The 26,746-nt window shown below is 41.5% G+C and overlaps 1 protein-coding gene across 4 annotated transcripts in view; it reads left to right on the forward strand.

Annotated features, from left to right (window-relative positions):
• The window catches only part of Klp64D (kinesin-like protein 64D), a 135,169-nt gene extending 108,712 nt beyond the window's left edge, over nt 1–26,457 (forward strand). For all 4 annotated transcript variants that reach the window (XM_071696150.1, XM_071696151.1, XM_071696152.1 and 1 more), the window contains exons 12-13: nt 4,925–5,050; nt 14,437–26,457. In XM_071696150.1, coding sequence (XP_071552251.1) covers nt 4,925–5,050; nt 14,437–14,574 — 264 coding nt within the window. In that variant the 3' untranslated portion in view covers nt 14,575–26,457. The remainder of the gene's footprint in view (nt 1–4,924; nt 5,051–14,436) is intronic.
• Nucleotides 26,458–26,746: the final 289 nt, after the last annotated feature.

Here is a 26,746-nt window from a genome sequence, read left to right on the forward strand (position 1 = left end):
ACGAATGGGGCCTTTGTTGTCTTTTCCTAGGGCTACCTCGCACACATGAGGGGGGAGGGGGATGGTATTCCATGTGTGGCGAGGTGGCGATGGGAATGAATAAAGGCAGACAGTGTGAATTGTGTGCATAGGTATATATGTATGTGTCTGTGTGTGTATATATATGTGTACATTGAGATGTATAGGTATGTATATTTGCGTGTGTGGACGTGTGTGTATATACATGTGTATGGGGGTGGGTTGGGCCATTTCTTTCGTCTGTTTCCTTGCGCTACCTCACAAACGCGGGAGACAGCGACAAAGCAAAATAAAAAAATATAATAAATAATATATATTTTATTATTTATTTTATTTTGCTTTGTCGCTGTCTCCCGCGTTTGCAAGGTAGCGCAAGGAAACAGACGAAAGAAATGGCCCAACCCACCCCCATACACATGTATATACACACACGTCCACACACGCAAATATACATACCTATACATCTCAATGTACACATATATATACACACACAGACATACATATATACACATGTACACAATTCATACTGTCTGCCCTTACTCATTCTCATCGCCACCCCGCACACATGGAATAACAACCCCCTCCCCCCCTCATGTGCGCGAGGTAGAGCTAGGAAAAGACAACAAAGGCCACATTTGTTCACACTTAGTCTCTACCTGTCATGTAATAATGCACCGAAACCACAGCTCCCTTTCCACATCCAGGCCCCACAGAACTTTCCATGGTTTACCCCAGACGCTTCCCATGCTCTGGTTCAATCCATTAACAGCACATCGACCCCGGTATACCACATCGTTCCAATTCACTCTATTCCTTGCACGCCTTTCACCCTCCTGCATGTTCAGGCCCCGGTCACTCAAAATCTTTTTCACTCCATCTTTCCACCTCCAATTTGGTCTTCCACTTCTCCTTTTTCCTTCCACCTCTGACACATATATCCTCTTGGTCAATCTTTCCTCACTCATTCTCTCCATGTGACCAAACCATTTCATAACACCCTCTTCTGCTCTCTCAATCACACTCTTTACTCTTTTTATTATCACACATCTCTCTTACCCTATTATTACTTACTCAATCAAACCACCTTTCACCACATATTGTCCTCAAGCATCTCATTTCCAGCACATCCACTCTCCTCCGCACAACTCTATCCATAGCCCACGCCTTGCAACCATATAACATTGTTGGAACCACTATTCCTTCAAACATACCCATTCTTGCTTTCTGAGATAATGCTCTCGACCCACACATTCTTCAATGCTCCCAGAACTTTCACCCCCTCGCCCACCCTATGATTCACTTCCGCTTCCACGGTTCCATCCGCTGCCAAAGCCACAACCAGATATCTAAAACACTTCACTTCCTCCAATTTTTCTCCATTCAAACTTACCTCCAAATTGACTTGTCCCTCAACCCTACTGTACCTGATAACCTTGCTCTTATTCACATTTACTCTCAGCTTTCTTCTTTCACACACTTTACCAGTAGGTACAGAAGGGTTGAGGGTCAAGTCAATTGGGAGGTAAGTTTGAATGGAGAAAAACTGGAGGAAGTGAAGTGTTTTAGATATCTGGGAGTGGATTTGGCAGCGGATGGAACCATGGAAGCGGAAGTGAATCATAGGGTGGGGGAGGGGCAAAAGGTCTGGGAGTGTTGAAGAATGTGTGGAAGTTGAGAACATTATCTCAGAAAGCAAAAATGGGTATGTTTGAAGGAATAGTGGTTCCAACAATTTTATGGTTGCAAGGCATGGGCTATGGATAGAGTTGTGTGGAGGAGGGTGCATGTACTGGAAATGAGATGTTTGAGGACAATATGTGGTGTGAGGTGGTTTGATTAAGTAAGTAATAATAGGATAAGAGTGTGGTAATAAAAAGAGTGTGGTTGAGAGAGCAGAAGAGGGTGTGTTGAAATGGTTTGGTCACATGGAGAGAATGAGTGAGGAAAGATTGACCAAGAGGATATATTATATGTGTCAGAGGTGGAGGGAACGAGGAGAAGTGGGAGACCAAATTGGAGGTGGAAAGATGGAGTGAAAAAGATTTTGAGTGATCGAGGCCTGAACATACAGGAGGGTGAAAGGCGTGCAAGGAATAGAGTGAATTGGAATGATGTGGTATACCGGGGCCGACTTGCTGTCAGGGGATTGAACCAGGGCATGTGAAGCATCTGGGGTAAACCATGGAAAGTTATGTGGGACCTGGATGTGGAAAGGGAGCTGAGGTTTCGGTGCATTATTACATGACAGCTAGAGACTGAGTGTGAACGAATGTGGCGTTTGTTGTTTTTTCCTAGCGCTACCTCATGCACATTTGGGGAGAGGGGGTTGTTATTTCATGTATGGCGTGGTGGCGATGGAAATGAATAAAGGCAGACTATGAATTATGTACATGTGTATATATGTATATGTCTGTGTGTATATATATGTATACATTTTGATGTATAGGTATGTATATTTGTGTGTGTGGACGTGTATGAATATACATGTGTATGTGGGTGGGTTGGGCCACTCTTTTGTCTGTTTCCTTGCGCTACCTCGCTAACGCGGGAGACAGCGACAAAGCAAAATAAATAAATAAGTAATAAATATATATATTCATGCTTGTTCACCGTCATATGTTCCTGACACCACACCACCCCACAGGAAATAGCACATATGCATGAGAGAAAAGAAAAAAAATGATGCATATACATTCTTTTCCTTTCCTTCACACCTGATCGCCGCCCCCTGCATTAGGGAGGTATTGCCTAGAAACAGATGAAGAAAGGCCACGTCCACTCACATCCAAACTTGAGCAGTCAATTGTAATGCAACAAAACCACAGCCCCCTGTCCATATGCAGGCCCACCCACAGACTTTTCTTTGGTTTTCCTTGGTCACTTTACTTGCCTTGGTTCAATCAATTCACAACCCATCGAACTCTAAACATTACTTCTTTCCAGTTCATTGCATCCTGTGCATGCCTTTGCCCCTTCTGCATTTTTAGGCCTCAATCATTTAAAAATCTTTTCACTCCATCCTTCTATCTTGTCTCCTTGTCCCTTCCACTTCTGACACATTTTTCCTCTGTCATCCTCAGCTAGAAATATCTTCAAATGTAAGTCTTCTTTTTGAGGATAAAATTTGATTGTTCTTTTTATGTATTAGTTTATGTATTATATGGGAGGGTATTGATTGAGAGGGTGAAGGCATCTACAGAACATCAGATTGGGGAAGAGCAGTGTGGTTTCAGAAGTGGTAGAGGATGTGTGGATCAGGTGTTTGCTTTAAAGAATGTATGTGAGAAATACTTAGAAAAGCAAATAGATTTGTATGTAGCATTTATGGATCTGGAGAAGGCATATGATAGACTTGATAGAGATGCTCTGTGGAAGGTACTAAGAATATATGGTGTGGGAGGCAAGTTGTTAGAAGCAGTGAAAAGTTTTTATCGAGGATGTAAGGCATGTGTATGTGTAGGAAGAGAGGAAAGTGATTGGTTCTCAGTAATGTAGGTTTGCGGCAGGGGTATGTGATGTCTCCATGATTGTTTAATTTGTTTATGGATGGGGTTGTTAGGGAGGTGAATGCAAGAGTTTTGGAAAGAGGGGCAAGTATGCAGTCTGTTGGGGATGAGAGAGCTTGGGAAGTGAGTCAGTTGTTCTGGTTCGCTGATGATACAGCGCTGGTGGCTGATTCATGTGAGAAACTGCAGAAGCTGGTGACTGAGTTTGGTAAAGTGTGTGAAAGAAGAAAGTTAAGAGTAAATGTGAATAAGAGCAAGGTTATTAGGTACAGTAGGGTTGAGGGTCAAGTCAATTGGGAGGTAAGTTTGAATGGAGAAAAACTGGAGGAAGTAAAGTGTTTTAGATATCTGGGAGTGGATCTGGCAGCGGATGGAACCATGGAAGCGGAAGTAAATCATAGGATGGGGGAGGGGGCGAAAATCCTGGGAGCCTTGAAGAATGTGTGGAAGTCGAGAACATTATCTCGGAAAGCAAAAATGGGTATGTTTGAAGGAATAGTGGTTCCAACAATGTTGTATGGTTGCGAGGCGTGGGCTATGGATAGAGTTGTGCGCAGGAGGTTGGATGTGCTGGAAATGAGATGTTTGAGGACAACATATGGTGTGAGGTGGTTTGATCGAGTAAGTAATGTAAGGGTAAGAGAGATGTGTGGAAATAAAAAGAGCGTGGTTGAGAGAGCAGAAGAGGGTGTTTTGAAATGGTTTGGTCACATGGAAAGAATGAGTGAGGAAAGATTGACCAAGAGGATATATGTGTTGGAGGTGGAGGGAACGAGGAGAAGTGGGAGACCAAATTGGAGGTGGAAAGATGGAGTGAATAAGATTTTGAGTGATCGGGGCCTGAACATGCAGGAGGGTGAAAGGCGGGCAAGGAATAGAGTGAATTGGATCGATGTGGTATACCTGGGTCGACGTGCTGTCAATGGATTGAATCAGGGCATATGAAGCGTCTGGGGTAAACCATGGAAAGTTGTGTGGGGCCTGGATGTGGAAAGGGAGCTGTGGTTTCGGGCATTATTGCATGACAGCTGGATACTGAGTGTGAGCGAATGGGGCCTTTGTTGTCTTTTCCTGGCGCTGCCTCGCGCACATGAGGGGGGAGGGGGATGTTATTCCGTGTGTGGCGGGGTGGCGATGGGGGTGAGTAGGGGCAGACAGTGTGAATTGTGTGCATGTGTGTATATGTGTGTATCTGTGTGTGTATATATGTGTGTACGTTGGGATGTGTGGGTGTTTATGTTTGCGTGTGTGGAAGTGTGTGTGTGTGCATGTGTGTGGGTGGGGTTGGGCCATTTCTTTCGTCTGTTTCCTTGTGCTACCTCGCAGGCACAGGAGACAGCGACAAAGCAAAGTAATAATAATAATAATGTATTAGTTATGTTTTTTCTGTAACTGCACAGGAAATGATTGAACGGTATGTTCATTGGAATGAAGACATTGGAGAATGGCAGCTGAAGTGTGTTGCTTATACTGGAAATAACATGAGGAAGCAGTTAGACAATGGAGATGCTGAAAAAGAAATTCAGGTAAGATAGATTGCATTTTGGTACATTACTATACTTTTCTTTGCATTAATGCCCAAAAAGATAGCTCATAACCTTGAAAATTTATTCATTTATAATATTCAGAGGACCTCTTTCCAAGAGAGTGTTGGTGTTATCCAAGACATCTTTCCAGAGGTCCCTGCTGCCCAAGGCTACACTACATCCTGCAGGAAGGTAGTGTGGACTCTTTGGAGTAGAAGTTTTTTGATAAGACTGGTTTTTGATAAGACTGGACTCCCAATGATACATCCTTGCCAAAAGTGACTTTATTTGTGATGTACCCAGTTAACACCTACCTTATAGGATTATATAATGACATGGAATTGTGAATGTGATACAATATTAAAGTGGGCAATAATTGTTTTACTATCTAAAGCTAAAGGGGATGAATGTGATTGTGAGAATTACAGGGGAATAAGTCAGCATGGCTAGCAAACACTGTGGTAAGTTTGTGGTTAATCATTAAAAAAGGGTAAATAACTGTGGTAGGTTTGTGGTTAATCATTATAAATTAGTAAATAACTGTGGTAGGTTTGTGGTTAATCACTTTGAATTTATATATTTCATTTATTATACTTAATCGCCATCTCCCGCGTCAGAGAGGTAGCGCAAGTAAACAGACGAAAGAATGGCCCAACCTACCCACATATACATGTATATATATAAACGTCCACACATGCACATATACATACCTGTACATTTCAACGTATACATACACAAACATATACATATATACACATGTACATATTCATACTTGCTGCCTTCATCCATTCCCATCGCCACCCTGCCACACATAAAATAGCATTATCATCATTGTCACACACACACACACCTCGCACGTGTGTGCAAGGTAGCGCTAGGAAAAAATAAATGCCACATTCGTTCACACTCAGTCTCTAGCTGTCATGTGCAATGCACCGAAACCACAGCTCCCCCTCCACATCCAGGCCCCACAAAACTTTCCATAGTTCACCTCAGACGCTTCACATGCCCTGGTTCAGTCCATTGACAGCACGTCGACCCTGGAATACCACGTCATTCCAATTTACTCTATTCTTTGCATGCCTTTCACCCTCCTGCATGTTCAGGCCCCAATTGCTCAAAATATTTTTCACTCCATCCTTTCACCTCCAGTTTGGTCTCCTGCTTCTACTCGTTCCCTCTACCTCTGACACATATATCCTCTTTGTTAGTCTTTCCTCACTCATTCTCTCCATGTGACCAAACCATTTCAACATACCCTTTTCTGCTCTCTCAACCACACTTTTAATTACAACACATCTCTCTTACCCTTTCATTACTTACTCGATCGAACCACCTCTCACCATGTGTTGTCCTCAAACATCTCATTTCCAACATCCACCCTCCTCTGCACAATCCTATCCATAGCCCATGCCTCTCAACCATATAACATTGTTGGAACCACTATTTCTTCACACATACCCATTTTTGCTCTCCAAAATAACGTTCTTGCCTCACACACATTTTTCAACACTCCCAGAATCTTTACCCCCCCTCCCCCACCCTGTGACTCACTTCCGCTTCCATGGTTCCATCCACTGCTAAATCCACTCCCAAATATTTAAAACACTTTACTTCCTCAAGTTTTTCTCCATTCAAACTTACCTCCCGGTTAACTTGACCCTCAACCTTACTGAACCTAATAACCTTGCTCTTATTCACATTTACTCTCAGCGTTCTTCTTTCACGCACTTACCAAACTCAGTCACCAATTTCTGCAGTTTCTCACTCGAATCAGCCACCAGCATTTTATCATCAGCGAACAAAAGCTGACTCACTTCCCAAGCCCTCTCATCCACAACAGACTGCATACTTGCCCCTCTCTCCAAAACTCTTGCATTCACCTCCCTAACCACCTCATCTATAAAAAATTAAACAACCATGGAGACATTATGCACCCCTGACACAAACCGACATTCACTAGGAACCAGTCACTTTCCTGTCTTCCTATTCGTACAAATGCCTTACATCCTCGATAAAAACTTTTCACTGCTTCTAGCAACTTACCTTCCACAAAGCATCTCTATTAACCCACCTTCCACAAAGCATCTCTTTTAACCCACCTTCCACAAAGCATCTCTATTAACCCACCTTCCACAAAGCATCTCTATTAACCCACCTTCCACAAAGCATCTCTATCAACCCTATCATATGCCTTCTCCAGATCCATAGTTGCTACATATAAATCCATCTGTTTTTCTAAGTATTTCTCACATACATTCTTCAAAGCAAACACCTGATCACACGTCCTCTACCACTTCTGAAACCACACTGCTCTTCCCCAGTCTGATGCTCTGTACATGCCTTTACCCTCTCAATCAATACCCTTCCGTATAATTTCCCAGAAATACTCAACAAACTTATACCTCTGTAATTTGAACATTCACCTTTATCCCCTTTGCCTCTGTACAATGGCACTATGCATGCATTCCTCCAATCCTCAGGCACTTCACCAGGAACCATACATTGAGTATCCTTACCAACCAATCAACAACACAGTCACCCCCTTTTTTAATAAATTCTACTGCAATACCATCCAAACCTGCTGCCTTGCCAGTTTTCATCTTCCGCAAAGCTTTCACTACCTCTTCTCTGTTTACCAAACCATTCTCCCTGACCCTCTCACTTCACACACCACCTCAACCAAAACATCGTACATCTGCCATTGTATCATGAAACACGTTCAATGAGCCTTCAAAATACTCACTCCATCTCCTCACATCACCACTACTTGTTATTACCTCCCCTTTTGCCCCCTCCGCCGATGTTCCCATTTGTTCTCTTGTCTTACGCACTTTATTTACCTCCTTCCAAAACATCTTTTTATTCTCCCTAAAATTTAATGATACTTTCTCACCGCAACTCTCATTTACCCTCTTTTTCACCTCTTGCACCTTTCACTTGACCTCCTGATGCTTTCTTTTATACATCTCCCAGTCATTTGCACTATTTCCCTGCCGAAATTGTCCAAACTCCTCTCTCTTCTCTTTCACCAACAATCTTACTTCTTCATCCCACCACTCACTACCCTTTCTAATATGCCCACCTCCCATGCTTCTCATGTCACAAGCATCTTTTGCGCAAGCCATCACTGCTTCCCTAAATACATCCCATTCCTCACCCACTCTCCTTACGTCATTTGCTCTCACCTTTTGCCATTCTGCACTCAATCTCTCCTGGTACTCCCTCACACAATTATCCTTTCCAAGCTCACTTACTCTCATCACTCTCTTCACCCAAAGATTCTCTCTTATTATCTGAAAACCTCTACAAATCTTCACCTTTGCCTCCAGAAGATAATGATCAGACATCCCTCCAGCTACTCCTGTCAGCACATTCACTTCCAAAAGTCTCTCTTTCACCTGCCTATCAGTTAACACATAATCCAATAACACTCTCTGGCCATCTCTTCTACTTACATATGTACACTTATATATATATATATATATATATATATATATATATATATATATATATATAGGAAGAGAGGAAAGTGATTGGTTCTCAGTGAATGTAGGTTTGCGGCAGGGGTGTGTGATGTCTCCATGGTTGTTTAATTTGTTTATGGATGGGGTTGTTAGGGAGGTAAATGCAAGAGTCCTGGAAAGAGGGGCAAGTATGAAGTCTGTTGGGGATGAGAGAGCTTGGGAAGTGAGTCAGTTGTTGTTCGCTGATGATACAGCGCTGGTGGCTGATTCATGTGAGAAACTGCAGAAGCTGGTGACTGAGTTTGGTAAAGTGTGTGGAAGAAGAAAGTTAAGAGTAAATGTGAATAAGAGCAAGGTTATTAGGTACAGTAGGGGTGAGGGTCAAGTCAATTGGGAGGTGAGTTTGAATGGAGAAAAACTGGAGGAAGTGAAGTGTTTTAGATATCTGGGAGTGGATCTGTCAGCGGATGGAACCATGGAAGCGGAAGTGGATCATAGGGTGGGGGAGGGGGCGAAAATTTTGGGAGCCTTGAAAAATGTGTGGAAGTCGAGAACATTATCTCGGAAAGCAAAAATGGGTATGTTTGAAGGAATAGTGGTTCCAACAATGTTGTATGGTTGCGAGGCGTGGGCTATGGATAGAGATGTGCGCAGGAGGATGGATGTGCTGGAAATGAGATGTTTGAGGACAATGTGTGGTGTGAGGTGGTTTGATCGAGTGAGTAACGTAAGGGTAAGAGAGATGTGTGGAAATAAAAAGAGCGTGGTTGAGAGAGCAGAAGAGGGTGTTTTGAAATGGTTTGGGCACATGGAGAGAATGAGTGAGGAAAGATTGACCAAGAGGATATATGTGTCGGAGGTGGAGGGAACGAGGAGAAGAGGGAGACCAAATTGGAGGTGGAAAGATGGAGTGAAAAAGATTTTGTGTGATCGGGGCCTGAACATGCAGGAGGGTGAAAGGAGGGCAAGGAATAGAGTGAATTGGAGCGATGTGGTATACAGGGGTTGACGTGCTGTCAGTGGATTGAATCAAGGCATGTGAAGCGTCTGGGGTAAACCATGGAAAGCTGTGTAGGTATGTATATTTGCGTGTGTGGACGTATGTACATGTGTATGGGGGGGGTTGGGCCATTTCTTTCGTCTGTTTCCTTGCGCTACCTCGCAAACGCGGGAGACAGCGACAAAGTATAAAAAAAAAAAAAAAATATATATATATATATATATATATATATATATTTTTTTTTTTCATACTATTCGCCATTTCCCGCCTCAGAGAGGTAGCGTTAAGAACAGAGAACTAGGCCTCTGAGGAAACATCCTCACCCGGCCCTCTTCTCTGTTCCGTCCTTTAAAAAAAGAAAAAAAAAAACAGAGGACTGGACCTTTAAGGGAATATCCTCAACTGGCCCCTTCTCTGTTCCTTCTTTTGGAAAAAAAAAATATATATATATATATATATATATATATATATTATCCCTGGGGATAGGGGAGCAACAATACTTCCCACGTATTCCCTGCGTGTTGTAGAAGGCGACTAAAAGGGGAGGGAGCGGGGGCTGGAAATCCTCCCCTCTCGTTTTTTTTTAATTTTCCAAAAGAAGGAACAGAGAATTGGGCCAGGTAAGGGTAGTCCCTCAAAGGCTCAGTCCTCTGTTCTTAACGCTACCTCGCTAATGTGGGAAATGGCGAATAGTTTAAAAAAAAAAAAAAAAAAAAAAAAAAAAATATATATATATATATATATATATATATATATATATATATATATATATATGTATCGTACTACACAAAGCATCTCTATCAACCCTATCATATGTATATATGTATATATCATGTGTATATATGTATATGTCTGTGTGTGTATATATATGTATACGTTGAGATGTATAGGTATGTATATTTGCGTGTGTGGACGTATATTTATATACATGTGTATGTGGGTGGGTTGGGCCATTCTTTCGTCTGTTTCCTTGCGCTACCTCGCATTTAAGAGTAAATGTGAATAAGAGCAAGGTTATTAGGTACAGTAGGGTTGAGGGTCAAGTCAATTGGGAGGTGAGTTTGAATGGAGAAGAACTGGAGGAAGTGAAGTGTTTTAGATATCTGGGAGTGGATCTGGCAGCGGATGGAACCATGGAAGCGGAAGTGGATCATAGGGTGGGGGAGGGGGCGAAAATTCTGGGAGCCTTGAAGAATGTGTGGAAGTCGAGAACATTATCTCGGAAAGCAAAAATGGGTATGTTTGAAGGAATAGTGGTTCCAACAATGTTGTATGGTTGCGAGGCATGGGCTATGGATAGAGTTGTGCGCAGGAGGATGGATGTGCTGGAAATGAGATGTTTGAGGACAATGTGTGGTGTGAGGTGGTTTGATCGAGTAAGTAACGTAAGGGTAAGAGAGATGTGTGGAAATAAAAAGAGCGTGGTTGAGAGAGCAGAAGAGGGTGTTTTGAAATGGTTCGGGCACATGGAGAGAATGAGTGAGGAAAGATTGACCAAGAGAATATATGTGTCGGAGGTGGAGGGAACGTGGAGAAGAGGGAGACCAAATTGGAGGTGGAAAGATGGAGTGAAAAAGATTTTGTGTGATCGGGGCCTGAACATGCAGGAGGGTGAAAGGAGGGCAAGGAATAGAGTGAATTGGAGCGATGTGGTATACCGGGGTTGACGTGCTGTCAGTGGATTGAATCAAGGCATGTGAAGCGTCTGGGGTAAACCATGGAAAGCTGTGTAGGTATGTATATTTGCGTGTGTGGACGTATGTATGTACATGTGTATGGGGGTGGGTTGGGCCATTTCTTTCGTCTGTTTCCTTGTGCTACCTCGCAAACGCGGGAGACAGCGACAAAGCAAAAAAAAAAAAAAAAAAAAATATGTCTTTTAGTGAAAAGTTTTTATCGATGATGTAAGGCATGTGTACATGTAGGAAGAGAGGAAAGTGATTGGTTCTCAGTGAATGTAGGTTTGCAGCAGGGGTGTGTGATGTCTCCATGGTTGTTTAATTTGTTTATGGATGGGGTTGTGGGGGAGGTGAATGCAAGAGTTTTGGAAAGAGGGGCAAGTATGCAAGTCTGTTGTGGATGAGAGAGCTTGGGAAGTGAGTCAGTTGTTGTTTGCTGATGATACAGCACTGGTGGCTGATTCATGTGAGAAACTACAGAAGCTGGTGACTGAGTCTGGTAAAGTGTGTGAAAGAAGAAAGTTGAGAGTAAATGTGAATAAGAGCAAGGTTATTAGGTACTGTAGGGTTGAGGGTCAAGTCAATTGGGAGGTAAGTTTGAATGGAGAAAAACTGGAGGAAGTGAAGTGTTGTAGATATCTTGGAGTGGATTTGGCAGTGGATGGAACCGTGGAAGTGGAAGTGAATCATAGGGTGGGGGAGGGGGGCGAAAATTCTGGGAGCCTTGAAGAATGTGTAGAAGTCGAGAACATTATCTCGGAAAGCAAAAATGGGTATGTTTGAAGGAATAGTGGTTCCAACAATGCCGTATGGTTGCGAGGCGTGGGCTATGGATAGAGTTGTGCAGAGGAAGGTGGATGTGCTGGAAATGAGATGTTTGAGGACAATATGTGGTGTGAGGTGGTTTGATCGAGTAAGTAACAATAGGTTAAGAGAGATGTGTGGTAATAAAAAGAGTGTGGTTGAGAGAGCAGAAGAGGGTGTTTTGAAATGGTTTGATCACATGGAGAGAATGAGTGAGGAAAGATTGACAAAGAGGATATATGTGTCAGAGATGGAGGAACAAGGAGAAGTGGGAGACCAAATTGGAGGTGGAAAGGTGGAGTGAAAAAGATTTTGAGTGATCGGGGCCTGAACATGCAGGAGGGTGAAAGGCCTGCAAGGAAATGAGTGAATTGGAACGATGTGGTATACCGGGGTCGACGTGCTGTCTGTGGATTGAACCAGGGCATGTGAAGCGTCTGGGGTAAACCATGGAAAGTTCTGTGGTGGTTTCGTTGCATTATTACATGACAGCTAGAGACTGAGTGTGAACGAATGGGGCCTTTGTTGTCTTTTCCTCGTGCTACCTTGTGCACATGAGGGGGGAGGGGATTGTTATTTCATGTGTGGCGAGATGGCGATGGGAATGAATAAGGGGAGACAGTATGAATTATGTACATGTGTATATATGTATATGTCTGTGTGTGTATATATATGTATACGTTGAGATGTATAGGTATGTATATTTGCGTGTGTGGACGTATATTTATATACATGTGTATGTGGGTGGGTTGGGCCATTCTTTCGTCTGTTTCCTTGCGCTACCTCGCTAACTCAGGAGACAGCGACAAAGCAAAATAAATAAAATAAATGAATATCTTTTTAAACCAGGTATGCTCAGTCACCAGTCCTTTTTCAGCACACAAATCTACAAGCTCTTCACCATTTCCATTATCAACACTGAACACCCCATGTACACCAATTATACCTTAAACTGCCACATTACTCACCTTTGCATTTAAATCACCCATCACTATAATCCGGTTTCGTGCATCAAAGCTGTTAACCCACTCACTCAGCTGCTCCCAAAACACTTGCCTCTCATGATCTTTCTTCTCATGACCAGGTGCATAGGCACCAGTAAACACCCATCTCTCTCTATCGACTTTCAGTTTTACTCATATCAATCTAGAGTGTATTTTCTTTCACTCTATCACATACTCCCACAACTCCTGCTTCAGGATTAGTGCTACTCCTTCCTTTGCTCTCATCCTCTCACCAACCCCTGACTTTACTCCCAAGACATTCCCAAACCACTCTTCCCCTTTACTCTTGAGCTTCGTTTCACTCAGACCTAAAACATCCAGGTTCCTTTCCTCAAACATACTACCTGTCTCTCCTTTTTTCTCATCATGGTTACATCCACTCACATTTAGACACCCCAATCTGAGCCATGGGGTCTGAGTTTGAATTGAGAAACCTTGGAGAAATAAGTGTTTTACAAACCTGAGAGTAGAAATGGTAGGAAATGGAACCATGAAAGCTGAGGAGAGTTATAGGATTGATTAGGGGGCAAAGGTTCTGGTAGTGTTGAAGGTCGCTTGGAAAGAGAAGTCAGTATCTTGGAGGGCAAAAATGGGTATTTGTAGGCATAGTAGTCTCTTTGGTGTTGTATGGATTTGGATGATTTATACAGAATAGTTGGAAATAGGAGGATAGGTAGAGTAAAAATGATGCGAGAACGATTCAGTGTGAAGATTTGTGAGGATACAGCGTAGAAATTTTTTGCTTTTTTCATACTTGATTGCCTTTTCCCGCATTAGCAAGGTAATGTCAATAACAGATGAAGAAAAGCCACATCTCACATCCATCCATCCTTGCTGCCATGTGTAATGCAGCAAGATCACAGCTCCCTATCTGCAACCATGCCCCACAAACCTTTCCATGGTTTACCCTGAACACTTCATCATTAGAAAAGCACAGGGATAAAAGTCCTTTAGGATGTTACGGTCTTGTAGAAGGGTACGTGAAACATCTGGGATAAACCATAGAAAGTCTGTGGGGCCTGGATGTGGATAGAGAGCTGTGGTTTTGGTGCATTACACATGACAGCTAGAGACTGAAAGTGAACAAGTGTGGACTTTTTTGTCTGTTTTCTGGACACTACCTCACTGAAGCAGGGGGTAGCGATGCTGTTTCCTGTAGGGCAGGGTAGTGGCCGGAGTGGATGAAGGCAAGCAAGTATGAATATGTAAATGTGTATATATGTTTATGTCTTTGTATTTGTATTTGTATTATAGTTTGGAATGTTTATGTCTTTGTATTTGTATGTATTTGTATATGTTTGTGTATGAATGTATATGTGTATATGAGTGGATGGCCCATTCTTTGTCTGTTTCCTGGCACTACCTTGCTGACACAGGAAACAGTGATTAAGTATAATAAATATGAAATATTGAAATATTATCCATTTTTCAGAACCAAGATGGTGATATGTGGCAGGTGTACAAGACCTACAGTCCAGATGTTTATACACAACCAGCTGCTAAACCACGTAGAAGGAAATCGGGTATTCCTAGACCAAAGCACAGTAGATCTGCAAGGAAATATGATTAATACCTCATTTTCCCGGCATCTATAAACCTTATTTAATATTTCTAATTCCCATTTTATGTCACCACTATTAATATAAGTAGATTTTGGATTATTTTTTTATGAAGTATAGCCAGTATGTGAACTTGATATTACATTATGTTTAGTTTTATATTTAAGGTATTTTTATTATTTATTTACTTTGCAGAAAATTTTCTCCACTGTGTGGAGTCTCCTGTTGAGAAATATTTGTTTTGTATATGTTTCAGTGAAATTCACACAAATTATGTTCTTAGTTGTTTTGGAGGATGATGAAATAGTAAGTAATTGACATGAAAATTACCTTTTGATGTCACAAAAAATGAAGCCAAAGAAACATGGAAAAAAAACTTCATATGCATATATAGTTAATTATGCAACCCCAGAACCCATTTTATGGAGTTCCTGCAGCTTTGAGGCTGCACTTCACATAGGAGTAAGGTAAGAAGGGCTCCTGTAAGGTGGGAACATCCTTGAGTATGCTCTATATCCCTTCTATCTGCTGACATTGATACAATAGTGTTGAGAATGACTTCTCATTTGTAATGTTGCCGGCTGCAGGTGGAGCTCTGGCATGCCTGGTTTTGTATATACTGTACATTATTTATTATTATTATTACAATAAACTAGACTATATAACCCCAAGACCCCTTTATGGGGCTCACATGGCTTCAAGGCTACACTCCAAGCAGGAACAAGGAAATGACGAACTCCTCTGGAGAAACAGGTTCCTTGACAGGATTTGTACTTTTCATCCTGTGACACTGATTTAGCCTCAGCAAAGATGAGATTTCACTCATGGTGTATCCACTGGTAGGCAAAGTCTGGTAACAGTTATTTTTACATATATTTTTTTTTCATACAATCTCCATTTCCTATGTTAGCAAGGTAGTGCCTGGAAAAGAAGAAGAAATGGCCTTATTCACTCTCATCCACTCCTTATCTGTTGTGTATAATGCACTGAGACCAGAAACTCCCTGTCCACAGTCAGGCACCAAAAGACTTGTCTGTGGTTTCCCCTGATTGCTTAGTATGACTTGGTTCTGCCCATTGACAGTATGTCGTTCCCCATAAACCACATCACTCCATTTCATTATATCCTTTGCACACCTCGCACCCACAAGCATGGTTAGGCCCCACACCAACAAAGCATCTTTTACTCCATTGGTTTCCTTCTTTTCCTTGTTCCCACCACTTCTGACCCACTTAGTATGAATTTCACTCATACTCTTTATATTCCAAACCATATCAGTACACCACACCCTTTTCAGCTCTCTTGTACATACTCCTCTTACTACTGCATCATTCTTTTACTTTATCACTTACTTATTCATTCAACCCACCGAACACCACTTATTGTCCTCACACATTTCATTTTCAACACTTTTGTTATCCATTGCATTTTTGACATTATTATTAATTATTATTATAATTATTATTATTATTATTATATTATTATTATTATTATTATTATTATTATTATATAACCTCAAGCCCATTTTTTCAAGGGTTCCTGGAGCTTCAAGGCTTCACCTAGTAGCAGGGATGAGATGGGCTTCTTTGAAGTGAGTTCTTTGACAAGATTGTACTCTCTTTTGTTGACTGATGATCATACAGCCTCATCCAAAGTGACTCTTCATTCATGGTGTCACCTAAATCAGGCAAAGTTCAGTAACATATACACATAAGTATACACGTATGTACATACATATATTATTTTCATACTTGTTTGCCATTTTCCTTGTTAGTTGGCAGGTAGCAGCAAGAACAGATGAAGTTGAGGCCTCATTCGCTCTCATACAACCAGGTCCCCAGACATTTTCATGGTTACCTTCAGCTGTTTCTTATGCCCTGGTTTAGGACATTGACAGCTTGTTGCCACCATGTACCACATTGCTGCAATTCATTTTATCCTGTGCAAGTTCAGGCCTTGTGCACTCAAAATCTTATTCACTCCATCTTTCCATCTCCATTTTGATCTCCCCATTCTTTCTTGCCATTTCCACTTCTGACACATATATCGACTTTATCAACTTCTCATTTATTCTCTTCATAGGTGCGAACCATTTTAGCACACCCTCTTCTTATTACCACACTTCTCTCATACCCTTTTATAACTTAGTCCTCAAACATTTCATTTCCTACACTTTGACCCCTCACACATTTTCATCTTTTACAGTCCATGGCTCACACATCGTTAAGATTACTGCACCTTCAAATGTACACTAACGAGTCATTTCTGCTTCCTTGGTTCTATTTACTACCATGTTCACTCTTAGGAGTCTAAAAACTTCACTTCCTCCAAATTTTTTCCACTCAAACTTACACCCCCAACTATCTTGTCCTCCAACCCTGCTAAACCTAATAACCATGGTTTTAATCACATTCACTCTCAACTTTCACGCAATCTCCCAAACTCAGACACTACTTATGCAGTATTTCACTTGAATTTGCCACTAGTGCTTTGTCATCAGCAAACAACAACTGACTTACTCCTCAGACTCTCTCACCCCCTACAGACTGCATACTCACTCCTTTCTGTAAGATCTTACTTTTTTTAAGATCCTTTCATTTACTTCCCTTACCATCCCATTCACATGCCTATCTATCTATACCTCTGATGCCTGGTCCATTCTTGAACTCCCTCAAGGGAGAGGGGCTATGCCAATAGAGTCTTCATAACAAGTTAACTCCAGTGCCATTTCTTAGCTAGTAGTACCTTACCCTTAACAGCCACTGGCAGAGGGGAAGTCTAGCACAGTGTTTGTAGCCTTCTACCTAACATTTGTCCCGACTGCTTCTGCCTAATGTTCCTTTCTACTTCTACCTAATGCTCCTACCTACTACTTCAATCTATATAGCTCCATTCACAAACAAATTAAATAGCCATGGTGACATCAAAAACCCATTCCATAGACCAACCTTTGCGTGGAACCACTCTGTCCTCTCTACCTACTCACACATGCCTTACCTTTTGTTATAAACTTTCCATTTTATAGTATTTTTCCTTGTACACAATATATTCATAAGATCTTCCACAAGGCATCTCTATACCCTGTCATATGCTTTCTCCAGATCCAATCCATAAACACCACATACAAATCCAGTTTCTCTGTATTTCTCACATGTATTCCTTAAAGTAAACACATGATCCACACATTGTTTCCCAATTGTTTCTCTTCAGTCTGATTCTTTTTACATACCTTTACCATTTCAGTCACCATGCTTCCATACAACTTATCAGGTACACTCGGCAAGCTTATATCCCTGAAGTTCAAACACTAACTTTGCCTTCCTTACCTTTATACGGTGACACCGTACATGCATTCTGCCAATCTTCTGGCACCTTACCATGATCCATACATACAGTGAAAATTGAAACTAACTAATTGGCAGTAGTCACCCCCTTTCTTAAGAAATTCAACTGCAAGGCCATCCACCTTACCACACTATCTACTTCCTTCCCCAGAGGTCCCTTCTATCTTAATGAAACTCATGTATTGCTGAGTTCGCTGCCCACATCGACCAGGCAGGACCATAAATTATAAAGCGTAGGAAGTGTGTGGCCATCTTGCCCACTATTAAACATTCAAGCCTCACAAGCCTGTTTCCTGGTATCCCCTGACTGCTTCATATATGGTTCATCCCATAGACAGTATATCAACCCTGCAAATACTGCCTAATAGAAATTCCTTCTTTCCCATGCAAGACTCACCCTCCTGAATGATCAGGCCCTGATACTTTAAAGACTGTATTGCTTCATCCGTCCATCTCTTTCTCGGTCTCCCCCTCGCCCTTCACTTCTGACAGGTAGATCCTCTTGGTTTGCCTTTGTTTGATTTAACCTCATTATGTGTCCAATCATACCATTTTAGAACACCTTGGTTAGCTTTCTCAGTCATTCTATGCTTACTGCCAAACTTCAGTCCTACATTGTCACTCCTTACATGATAAATCACCACACATGTTAACCTGAGGGATTTTATTTCCAGCATATCCACTTGGTCTTTTGCATTCAGGGCCCAAAACTCACATCTGTACAACACTCTCAGGACCACTATGCTGTCAACCATACCCATTGATACCCAAAACCGACATTGACCATTCCTTCCACACATCCCAGTTACCCAGGAGCCCACCCCCCATGACTCTATTTCAGCTCCCTTGGTAACATTCTGCAAGTGTCGCTCTCCACTCTCTGGGAGCTATAGCACTTCACTCAGCAGGTCTTAAGCCTTTATGTGCAGTCATCTCTGGTGAATAAACATATGTTGAGTGTTCTTACAATACTGTTTCTGTAATATACAGTAATTCCTTTGTTTAATAGACCCAGCAGCCTTACAGCATTTAATTTAACATGTTCATTCATGTACTGCTTGAGTAAAGATCACTCACTTGGCTTGAATAAGCTAATATTTATATAGTACACCATGTAGCAGATATTTTATAACCGAGATGCAGATATTGGTATTTTAATTGCTAATTTCAGGTTATTGTTTTTTTGGAACATATGGAACATACTGTAACAATATCATTATTAGAAATACTGACTGACTTTCTTGGATAAGCGTCTTAATACTTGAATATGATTACTAAAGTTATAAACAGGTAGAATGGGAATTAGGTTTACTTGTCTTCTTGCGGATTCATGTGAGAAACTGCAGAAGCTGGTGACGGAGTTTGGTAAAGTGTGTGGAAGAAGAAAGTTAAGAGTAAATGTGAATAAGAGCAAGGTTATTAGGTACAGTAGGGTTGAGGGTCAAGTCAATTGGGAGGTGAGTTTGAATGGAGAAAAACTGGAGGAAGTGAAGTGTTTTAGATATCTGGGAGTGGATCTGTCAGCGGATGGAACCATGGAAGCGGAAGTGGATCATAGGGTGGGGGAGGGGGCGAAAATTTTGGGAGCCTTGAAAAATGTGTGGAAGTCGAGAACATTATCCCGGAAAGCAAAAATGGGTATGTTTGAAGGAATAGTGGTTCCAACAATGTTGTATGGTTGCGAGGCGTGGGCCATGGATAGAGTTGTGCGCAGGAGGATGGATGTGCTGGAAATGAGATGTTTGAGGACAATGTGTGGTGTGAGGTGGTTTGATCGAGTAACGTAAGGGTAAGAGAGATGTGTGGAAATAAAAAGAGCGTGGTTGAGAGAGCAGAAGAGGGTGTTTTGAAGTGGTTTGGGCACATGGAGAGAATGAGTGAGGAAAGATTGACCAAGAGGATATATGTGTCGGAGGTGGAGGGAACGAGGAGAAGAGGGAGACCAAATTGGAGGTGGAAAGATGGAGTGAAAAGGATTTTGTGTGATCGGGGCCTGAACATGCAGGAGGGTGAAAGGAGGGCAAGGAATAGAGTGAATTGGAGCGATGTGGTATACAGGAGTTGACGTGCTGTCAGTGGATTGAATCAAGGCATGTGAAGCGTCCGGGGTAAACCATGGAAAGCTGTGTAGGTATGTATATTTGCGTGTGTGGACGTGTGTATGTACATGTGTATGGGGGGGGTGGGGCCATTTCTTTCATCTGTTTACTTGCGCTACCTCGCAAACGCGGGAGACAGCGACGAGGTATAAAAAAAAAAAAAAAAAATATATATATATATTTATTATACTTTTTCGCTGTCTCCTGCATTAGTGAGGTAGCGCAAGGAAAGACAAAAGAATGGCCCAACCCACCCACATACACATGTATATACATACACGTCCACACACACACATTATACATACCTATACATCTCAACGTACACATATATATACAAGCACAGACATATACATATATACACATGTACGTAGTTCATACTGTCTGCCCTTATTCATTCCCGTCGCCACCCCGCCACACATGAAATGACAACCCCCTCCCCCCACATGTGCACAAGGTAGTGCTAGGAGAAGAAAACAAAGGCCACATTCATTCACACTCAGTCTCTAGCTGTCATATATATGCACCAAAACCACAGTTCCCTTTCCACATCCAGGCCCCACAAAACTTTCCATGGTTTACCCCAGATGCTTTACATGCCCTGGTTCAATCCATTGTTAACACATCGACCCCGGTATACCACATCGTTCCACTTCACTCTATTCCTTGCACGCCTTTCACCCTCCTGCATGTTCAGGCCCTGATCACTCAATATCTTTTTCACTCCATCTTTTCACCTCCAATTTGGTCTCCCACTTCTCCTTGTTCCCTCCACCTCTGACACATATATCCTCTTTGTCAATCTTTCCTCACTCATTCTCTCCATGTGACCAAACCATTTCAAAACACCCTCTTCTGCTCTCTCAACCATGCTCTTTATTACCACACATCTCTCTTACCCTTTCATTACTTACTCAATCAAACCACCTCACACCACATATGAGATGTGCTCGGACATCTCATTTCCAGCACATCCACCCTCCTCCGCACAACTCTATCCATAGCCCATGCCTCACAGCCATATAACATTGTTGGAACCACTATTCCTTCAAACATATCCATTTTTGCTTCCCAAGATAACGTTTTGACTTCCACACATTTTCCAACTCTCCCAGAACTTTCGCCCCCTCCCCCACCCTATGATTCACTTCCGCTTTGATGGTTCCATCCGCTGCCAAATCCACTCCCAGATATCTAAAACACTTCACTTCCTCCAGTTTTTCTCCATTCAAACTTACCTCCCAATTGACTTTTCCCTCAACCCTGCTGTACCTAATAACCTTGCTCTTATTCACATTTACTCTCAGCTTTCTTCTTTCACACACTTTACTAAACTCAGTCACCAGCTTCTGCAGTTTCTCACCTGAATCTGCAACCAGCACTGTATCATCAGCGAACAACTGACTCACTTCCCAAGCTCTCTCATCCACAACAGACTGCATAGTTGCCCCTCTTTCCAAAACTCTCGTGTTCACCACCCTAACAACCCTATCCATAAACAAATTAAACAACCATGGAGACATCACGCACCTCTGCCGCAAACAAACATTCACTGAGAACCAGTCACTTTCCTCTCTTCCTACTCATACACATACCTTACATCCTCGATAAAAACTTTTCACGGCTTCTAACAACTTGCGTCCCACACCATATATTCTTAATACCTTCCACAGAGCATCTCTATAAACTCTATCATATGCCTTCTCCAGATCCATAAATGCTACATACAAATCCATTTGCTTTTCTAAGTATTTCTCACATACATTCTTCAAAGCAAACACCTAATCCACACATCCTATACCACTTCTGAAACCACACTGCTCTTCCCCAATCTGATGCTCTGTACATGCCTTCACCCTCTCAATCAATACCCTCTCATATAATTTCCAGAATACTCAACAAACTTATACCTCTGTCATTTGAGCACTCACTTTTATCCACTTTGCCTTTGTACAATGGCACTATGCAAGCATTCCGCCAATCCTCAGGCACCTCACCTCTCATTAAATAACCCTACCAACCAGTCAACAATACAGTCACCCCCTTTTTTAAGAAATTCCACGGCAATACCATCCAAACCCGCTGCCTTGCTGGCTTTCATCTTCCGCAAAGCTTTTGCTACCTCTTCTCGGTTTACCAAATCATTCTCCTTAACCCTCTCACTTTGCACACCACTTTGACCAAAACACCCTATATCTGCTACTATATCATCAGACACATTGAACTAACCTTCAAAATACTCACTCCATCTCCTTCTCATCACCACTACTTGTTATCATCTCCCATGTTCCCTTTTGTTCCCTTGTCTTATGCACTTTTATTTACCTCCTTCCAAAACATTTTATTCTCCCTAAAATTTAATGATAGTCTCTCACCCCAACTCTCATTTGCCCTCTTTTTCACCTCTTGCATCTTTCTCTTGACCTCCTGCCTCTTTCTTTTATACATCTCCCAGTCATTTGCATTATTTCCCTGCAAAAATCGTCCAAATGCCTCTCTCTTCTCTTTCACTACCAATCTTACTTCTTCATCCCACCACTCACTACCCTTTCTAATATGCCCACCTCCCATGCTTCTCATGTCACAAGCATCTTTTGCGCAAGCCATCACTGCTTCCCTAAATACATCCCATTCCTCCCCCACTCCCCTTTTGTCCTTTGTTCTCACCTTTTTCCATTCTGTACTCAGTCTATCCTGGTACTTCCTCACACAAGTCTCCTTCCCAAGCTCACTTACTCTCACCACGCTTTTCACCCTATTCTCTCTTCTTTTCTGAAAACCTCTACATATCTTCACCGTTGCCTTCACAAGATAATGATCAGACATCCCTCCAGTTGCACCTCTCAGCGCATTAACATCCAAAAGTCTCTCTTTCACGCGCCTATCAATTAACACATAATCTAATAACACTCTCTGGCCATCTCTCCTACTTACATATGTATACTTATGTATATCTCTCTTTTTAAACCAGGTATTCCCAATCACCCGTCCTTTTTCAGCACATAAATCTACAAGCTCTTCACCATGTCCATTTACAACGCTGAACATCCCATGTACACCAATTATTCACTCAACTGCCACACTCGCCTTTGCATTCAAATCACCCATCACTATAACCTGGTCTCGTGCATCAAAACTACTAAACCACTCACTCAGCTGCTCCCAAGACACTTGCCTCTCATGATCTTTCTTCTCATGCCCAGGTGCATATGCACCAATAATCACCCATCTCTCTCAATCCACTTTCAGTTTTACCCATATCAATCTAGAGTTTACTTTCTTACACCCTATCACATACTCCCACCACTCCTGTTTCAGGAGTAGTGCTACTCCTTCCCTTGCTCTTGTCCTCTCACTAACCCCTGACTTTACTCCCAAGATGTTCCCAGACCACTCTTCCCCTTTACCCTTGAGCTTCATTTCACTCAGCGCCAGAACATCCAGGTTCCTTTCCTCAAACATACAACCTATCTCTCCTTTTTTCTCATCTTGTTTACATCCACACACATTTAGACACCCCAATTTGAGCCTTCGAGGAGGATGAGTCTAATGCATTTCTTTTGACGACTAAAGGGAGGTGAAATGGCAGTTGACACTTATTTTGAAATAATAAACCAAACCTGCCAATGCCAATTCTTGTACTTGCAGTCAAACAAGCTCAAATATCTTGGTTCTTAAATCCTTTATAGTAGCTTGTATGCAGTACACACATGCTGGATGCATGTAGCATACCCAAATGCCCGAAGCTTGACCCTTGAACCAAGCACTCTCATGAAAGCATTGCTATTCTTTTGTGTGCTGTTTCATTTCACATTTTCACCATAAAAACAGTTATGTTGCTCTTTTACATACATTGTGTATTTGTGATAGCCATCATAGGTCCTAAGGGTAATGAGAAAAGAAAGCATGTGCATCTGGGCTTAAATAAAAAATCAGAGCTTAATAAGATGCTTTGAGTCTGGTGTCTGTCGGCCATGTAAACTATTTCACATAAATGAAAAAGTAAAGCTCAAACAGTTTGCTTTTGGTTCTACAAAGCACATGAAAGTTGCTAGCAATAAGAAATTTAAAGAGGTGGTTCGTAAATGGTACATGCAGCAGCACTTTAATTTCATCTATTTTACTTTTTCTGTTTATGCAAATGTGAATGTATAAAAATCTTTGCAATTTAACGGACAATTGGCATTCATAGACAGCCCTTCCCTCCCAGTAGTTCCTGAAATTCTGTATTTATATTTTCTATTGAATTAATCTTATTCTCAGTGATGTCTCTGGACAGTAAAAATGATTCATTATACCAGTGAAATAGTGTTTCTTATTTCACTGGTAGATTTAATCTCAGAAATTGTGCATAGAGTGTAATTGAATATATCAATTGAAATAATGTAAAAATATTTTACCTTGTTTGCTGTTTCCTGCATTGCAAGAATGTGCCTGGAACAAAAACAAATGGCTTCATTTGTTTAAACCATCTCTTTAGCTGTCATGTTTAATTTCACAGGTGGGCCCCACACACCTATTATTGGTTTATTCTGACCACTTCAAATGCCCTGGCACGTAGCCATCTGTATACCTCAGTTTTCATGTTCATTTTATTCCATGCATGCCTATCATCCTCCTGCTTGATCAGGCCCTGATAACTCAAAGCCACTTTCACTTCATCCTTCTTGGCCTCTTCCTCTTTCCCCATGTTCCCTCCACTTCTGACACATATATCCTCTTAGTCAGTCTCTTTTCACTCATCCTCTTCATATGGCCAAATCAACATATATACTCATCTTTGCCTCATTTTCATACCCAACCCAGTACCTTTCCCCCTTATCACACCCTGTGGGTCACTTCAGTTTCCTTAGTTCCATCCATTGTTAACACACCCCAGGAGTAACTTCATTTCCCATAGTTCTATCAACTGTTATGTAATACAGTCCACTTCAGATTCTCTTTATTCACTCTCACACTTGGATTAGCCTGTCTTCCCCCAGCCGTGCTAAACCTCATTTCCTTATTTTATTCACATTAACTCTCAGCTTTCTCTTTTCAAACCTTCTCCCAACTTAGACACCAGCTTCTGTAGTTTCTTAATTCTACCACTAGAGATATGTCATGTGCAAATACCAACTGACTCACCTGCCAAGACCTCTGACCCATGCACCTGTCTTTTAGGCCATCGCATTTATCTCCCTCACCACATCATCCATAGCCATAATGACATCACACACTCTTGACTCAACCATCCTTCACCTGGAACCACTCATTCTCCCTTCATATTTGCACATACACTTTACTCTAAGTAAAAACTTCCTCACTGCATCTTGGTTGACAGAGATGCCATATGAGAGGTGTTACAAATAAATGGTGTGGAAGCAAGCTACTAGAAATAATGAGGTTATGTTCAGGGGTTGTGGGGGGGTGGGGTTAGTAAATGGACAAATGCAAAGGGAATGGTGGCTTTTCTAATGAGAAATGAGCTGTAGGATTGTGATAAACAGTGCAAGTTGGTGATTTCAAGACTGGTTTTGGTTGGAATGAAAGAATGATGTAAGAGATGGGTGGATTTTGGCACTTGTTGCCTCTAGAGGAGGAATGAGTGACAGAGGCATAGTGCTAGGGTATCTATATCAAAAGTTGGGAGAAGTCATGCGATGACAGAAATAGAGTGCTGAAAAGATTTTAAGAAAAAAAAGATGCATACATATGTGGTTGAGTGGGGCTTAGAAGTCAGAGAGTGTCAATGGACTATATGTTAATTTACAACTGTACAGAGGAACAGTCCCTGAATGTGAAAGAAGAGGGTAGAAGGTGAAATGTTTAACCATATCATAGTGGAGGCAAGAGTGAAAAATGGCAGTTTTGGAAAAGAGGAAATAACAACTTTGAAAAATGAGGTGAAAGCGAGCAAACTTGGAAAAGTGGCCTGTTGCAGTGATTCCAGGTGAAATTAAATGAAGAACAACATACAGAAGTGAGGATAAATGAAACTAGGAGAAAGATGGATGAAAGATATTTCGGGTAGTAGTGCTCAAGTCTAGAAAAAAGGAGGGTTGTAGGGCATTCAGTGCAAAAGTGGAGAAAACTTGTATTTTTGATTTTGCTGAAATCTGTCACTCATGTGAAATCCTTTCAGTCCAGTTTGGAGGTCACTGTGACTTTTGTCTGATATATTGATCGGTAAAGTTTGACCTGACTTTGAGAATCATTCACAAGAAAGTGTAATTTTTCCAAATCAACTTAAAAAGCTGTACTGGTCACATTTTAAAGCTCATTATTTCTTGAAAAATATTAAGATGAATGTAAGAAACTTTGACTTTCTTCAACCTAAGTCCACTAACATAATATCTGGTTTTCTTGATTTTTTAAATGATTTAGCTCAAGCATCTGGCTATGTTGTGCATTTATATTAAGAAAGGCATTCTGATATAGCACTGGAACCGTTAATATTTATCTGAGGTCAATATTTGGAAAGTGTTTTTTACTTTTGCCTCGTATCGTATTGCAGCATTCAACACATAGTACAACATGACCAAAGTTTATGAGAAAATTCTCATGTAGCTTAGAAATACTTATGTCTCACGTAATGAGAGAGAAAGGAGAGGAAGTGTATGTCTATCATGGCCTTACAGCATTTGTTTGACATGTTTATTCATGTACCATGTGAGTGAAGATTACCCACTCAGCTTGAATCAGCTAATATTTATATGATACACTATGTAGCAGATATTTTAGAATTGAAATGCAGACCAGTA

This window comes from Panulirus ornatus, chromosome 59 (assembly GCF_036320965.1).
Source record: "Panulirus ornatus isolate Po-2019 chromosome 59, ASM3632096v1, whole genome shotgun sequence".
NCBI classification, from domain to species: domain Eukaryota; kingdom Metazoa; phylum Arthropoda; class Malacostraca; order Decapoda; family Palinuridae; genus Panulirus; species Panulirus ornatus.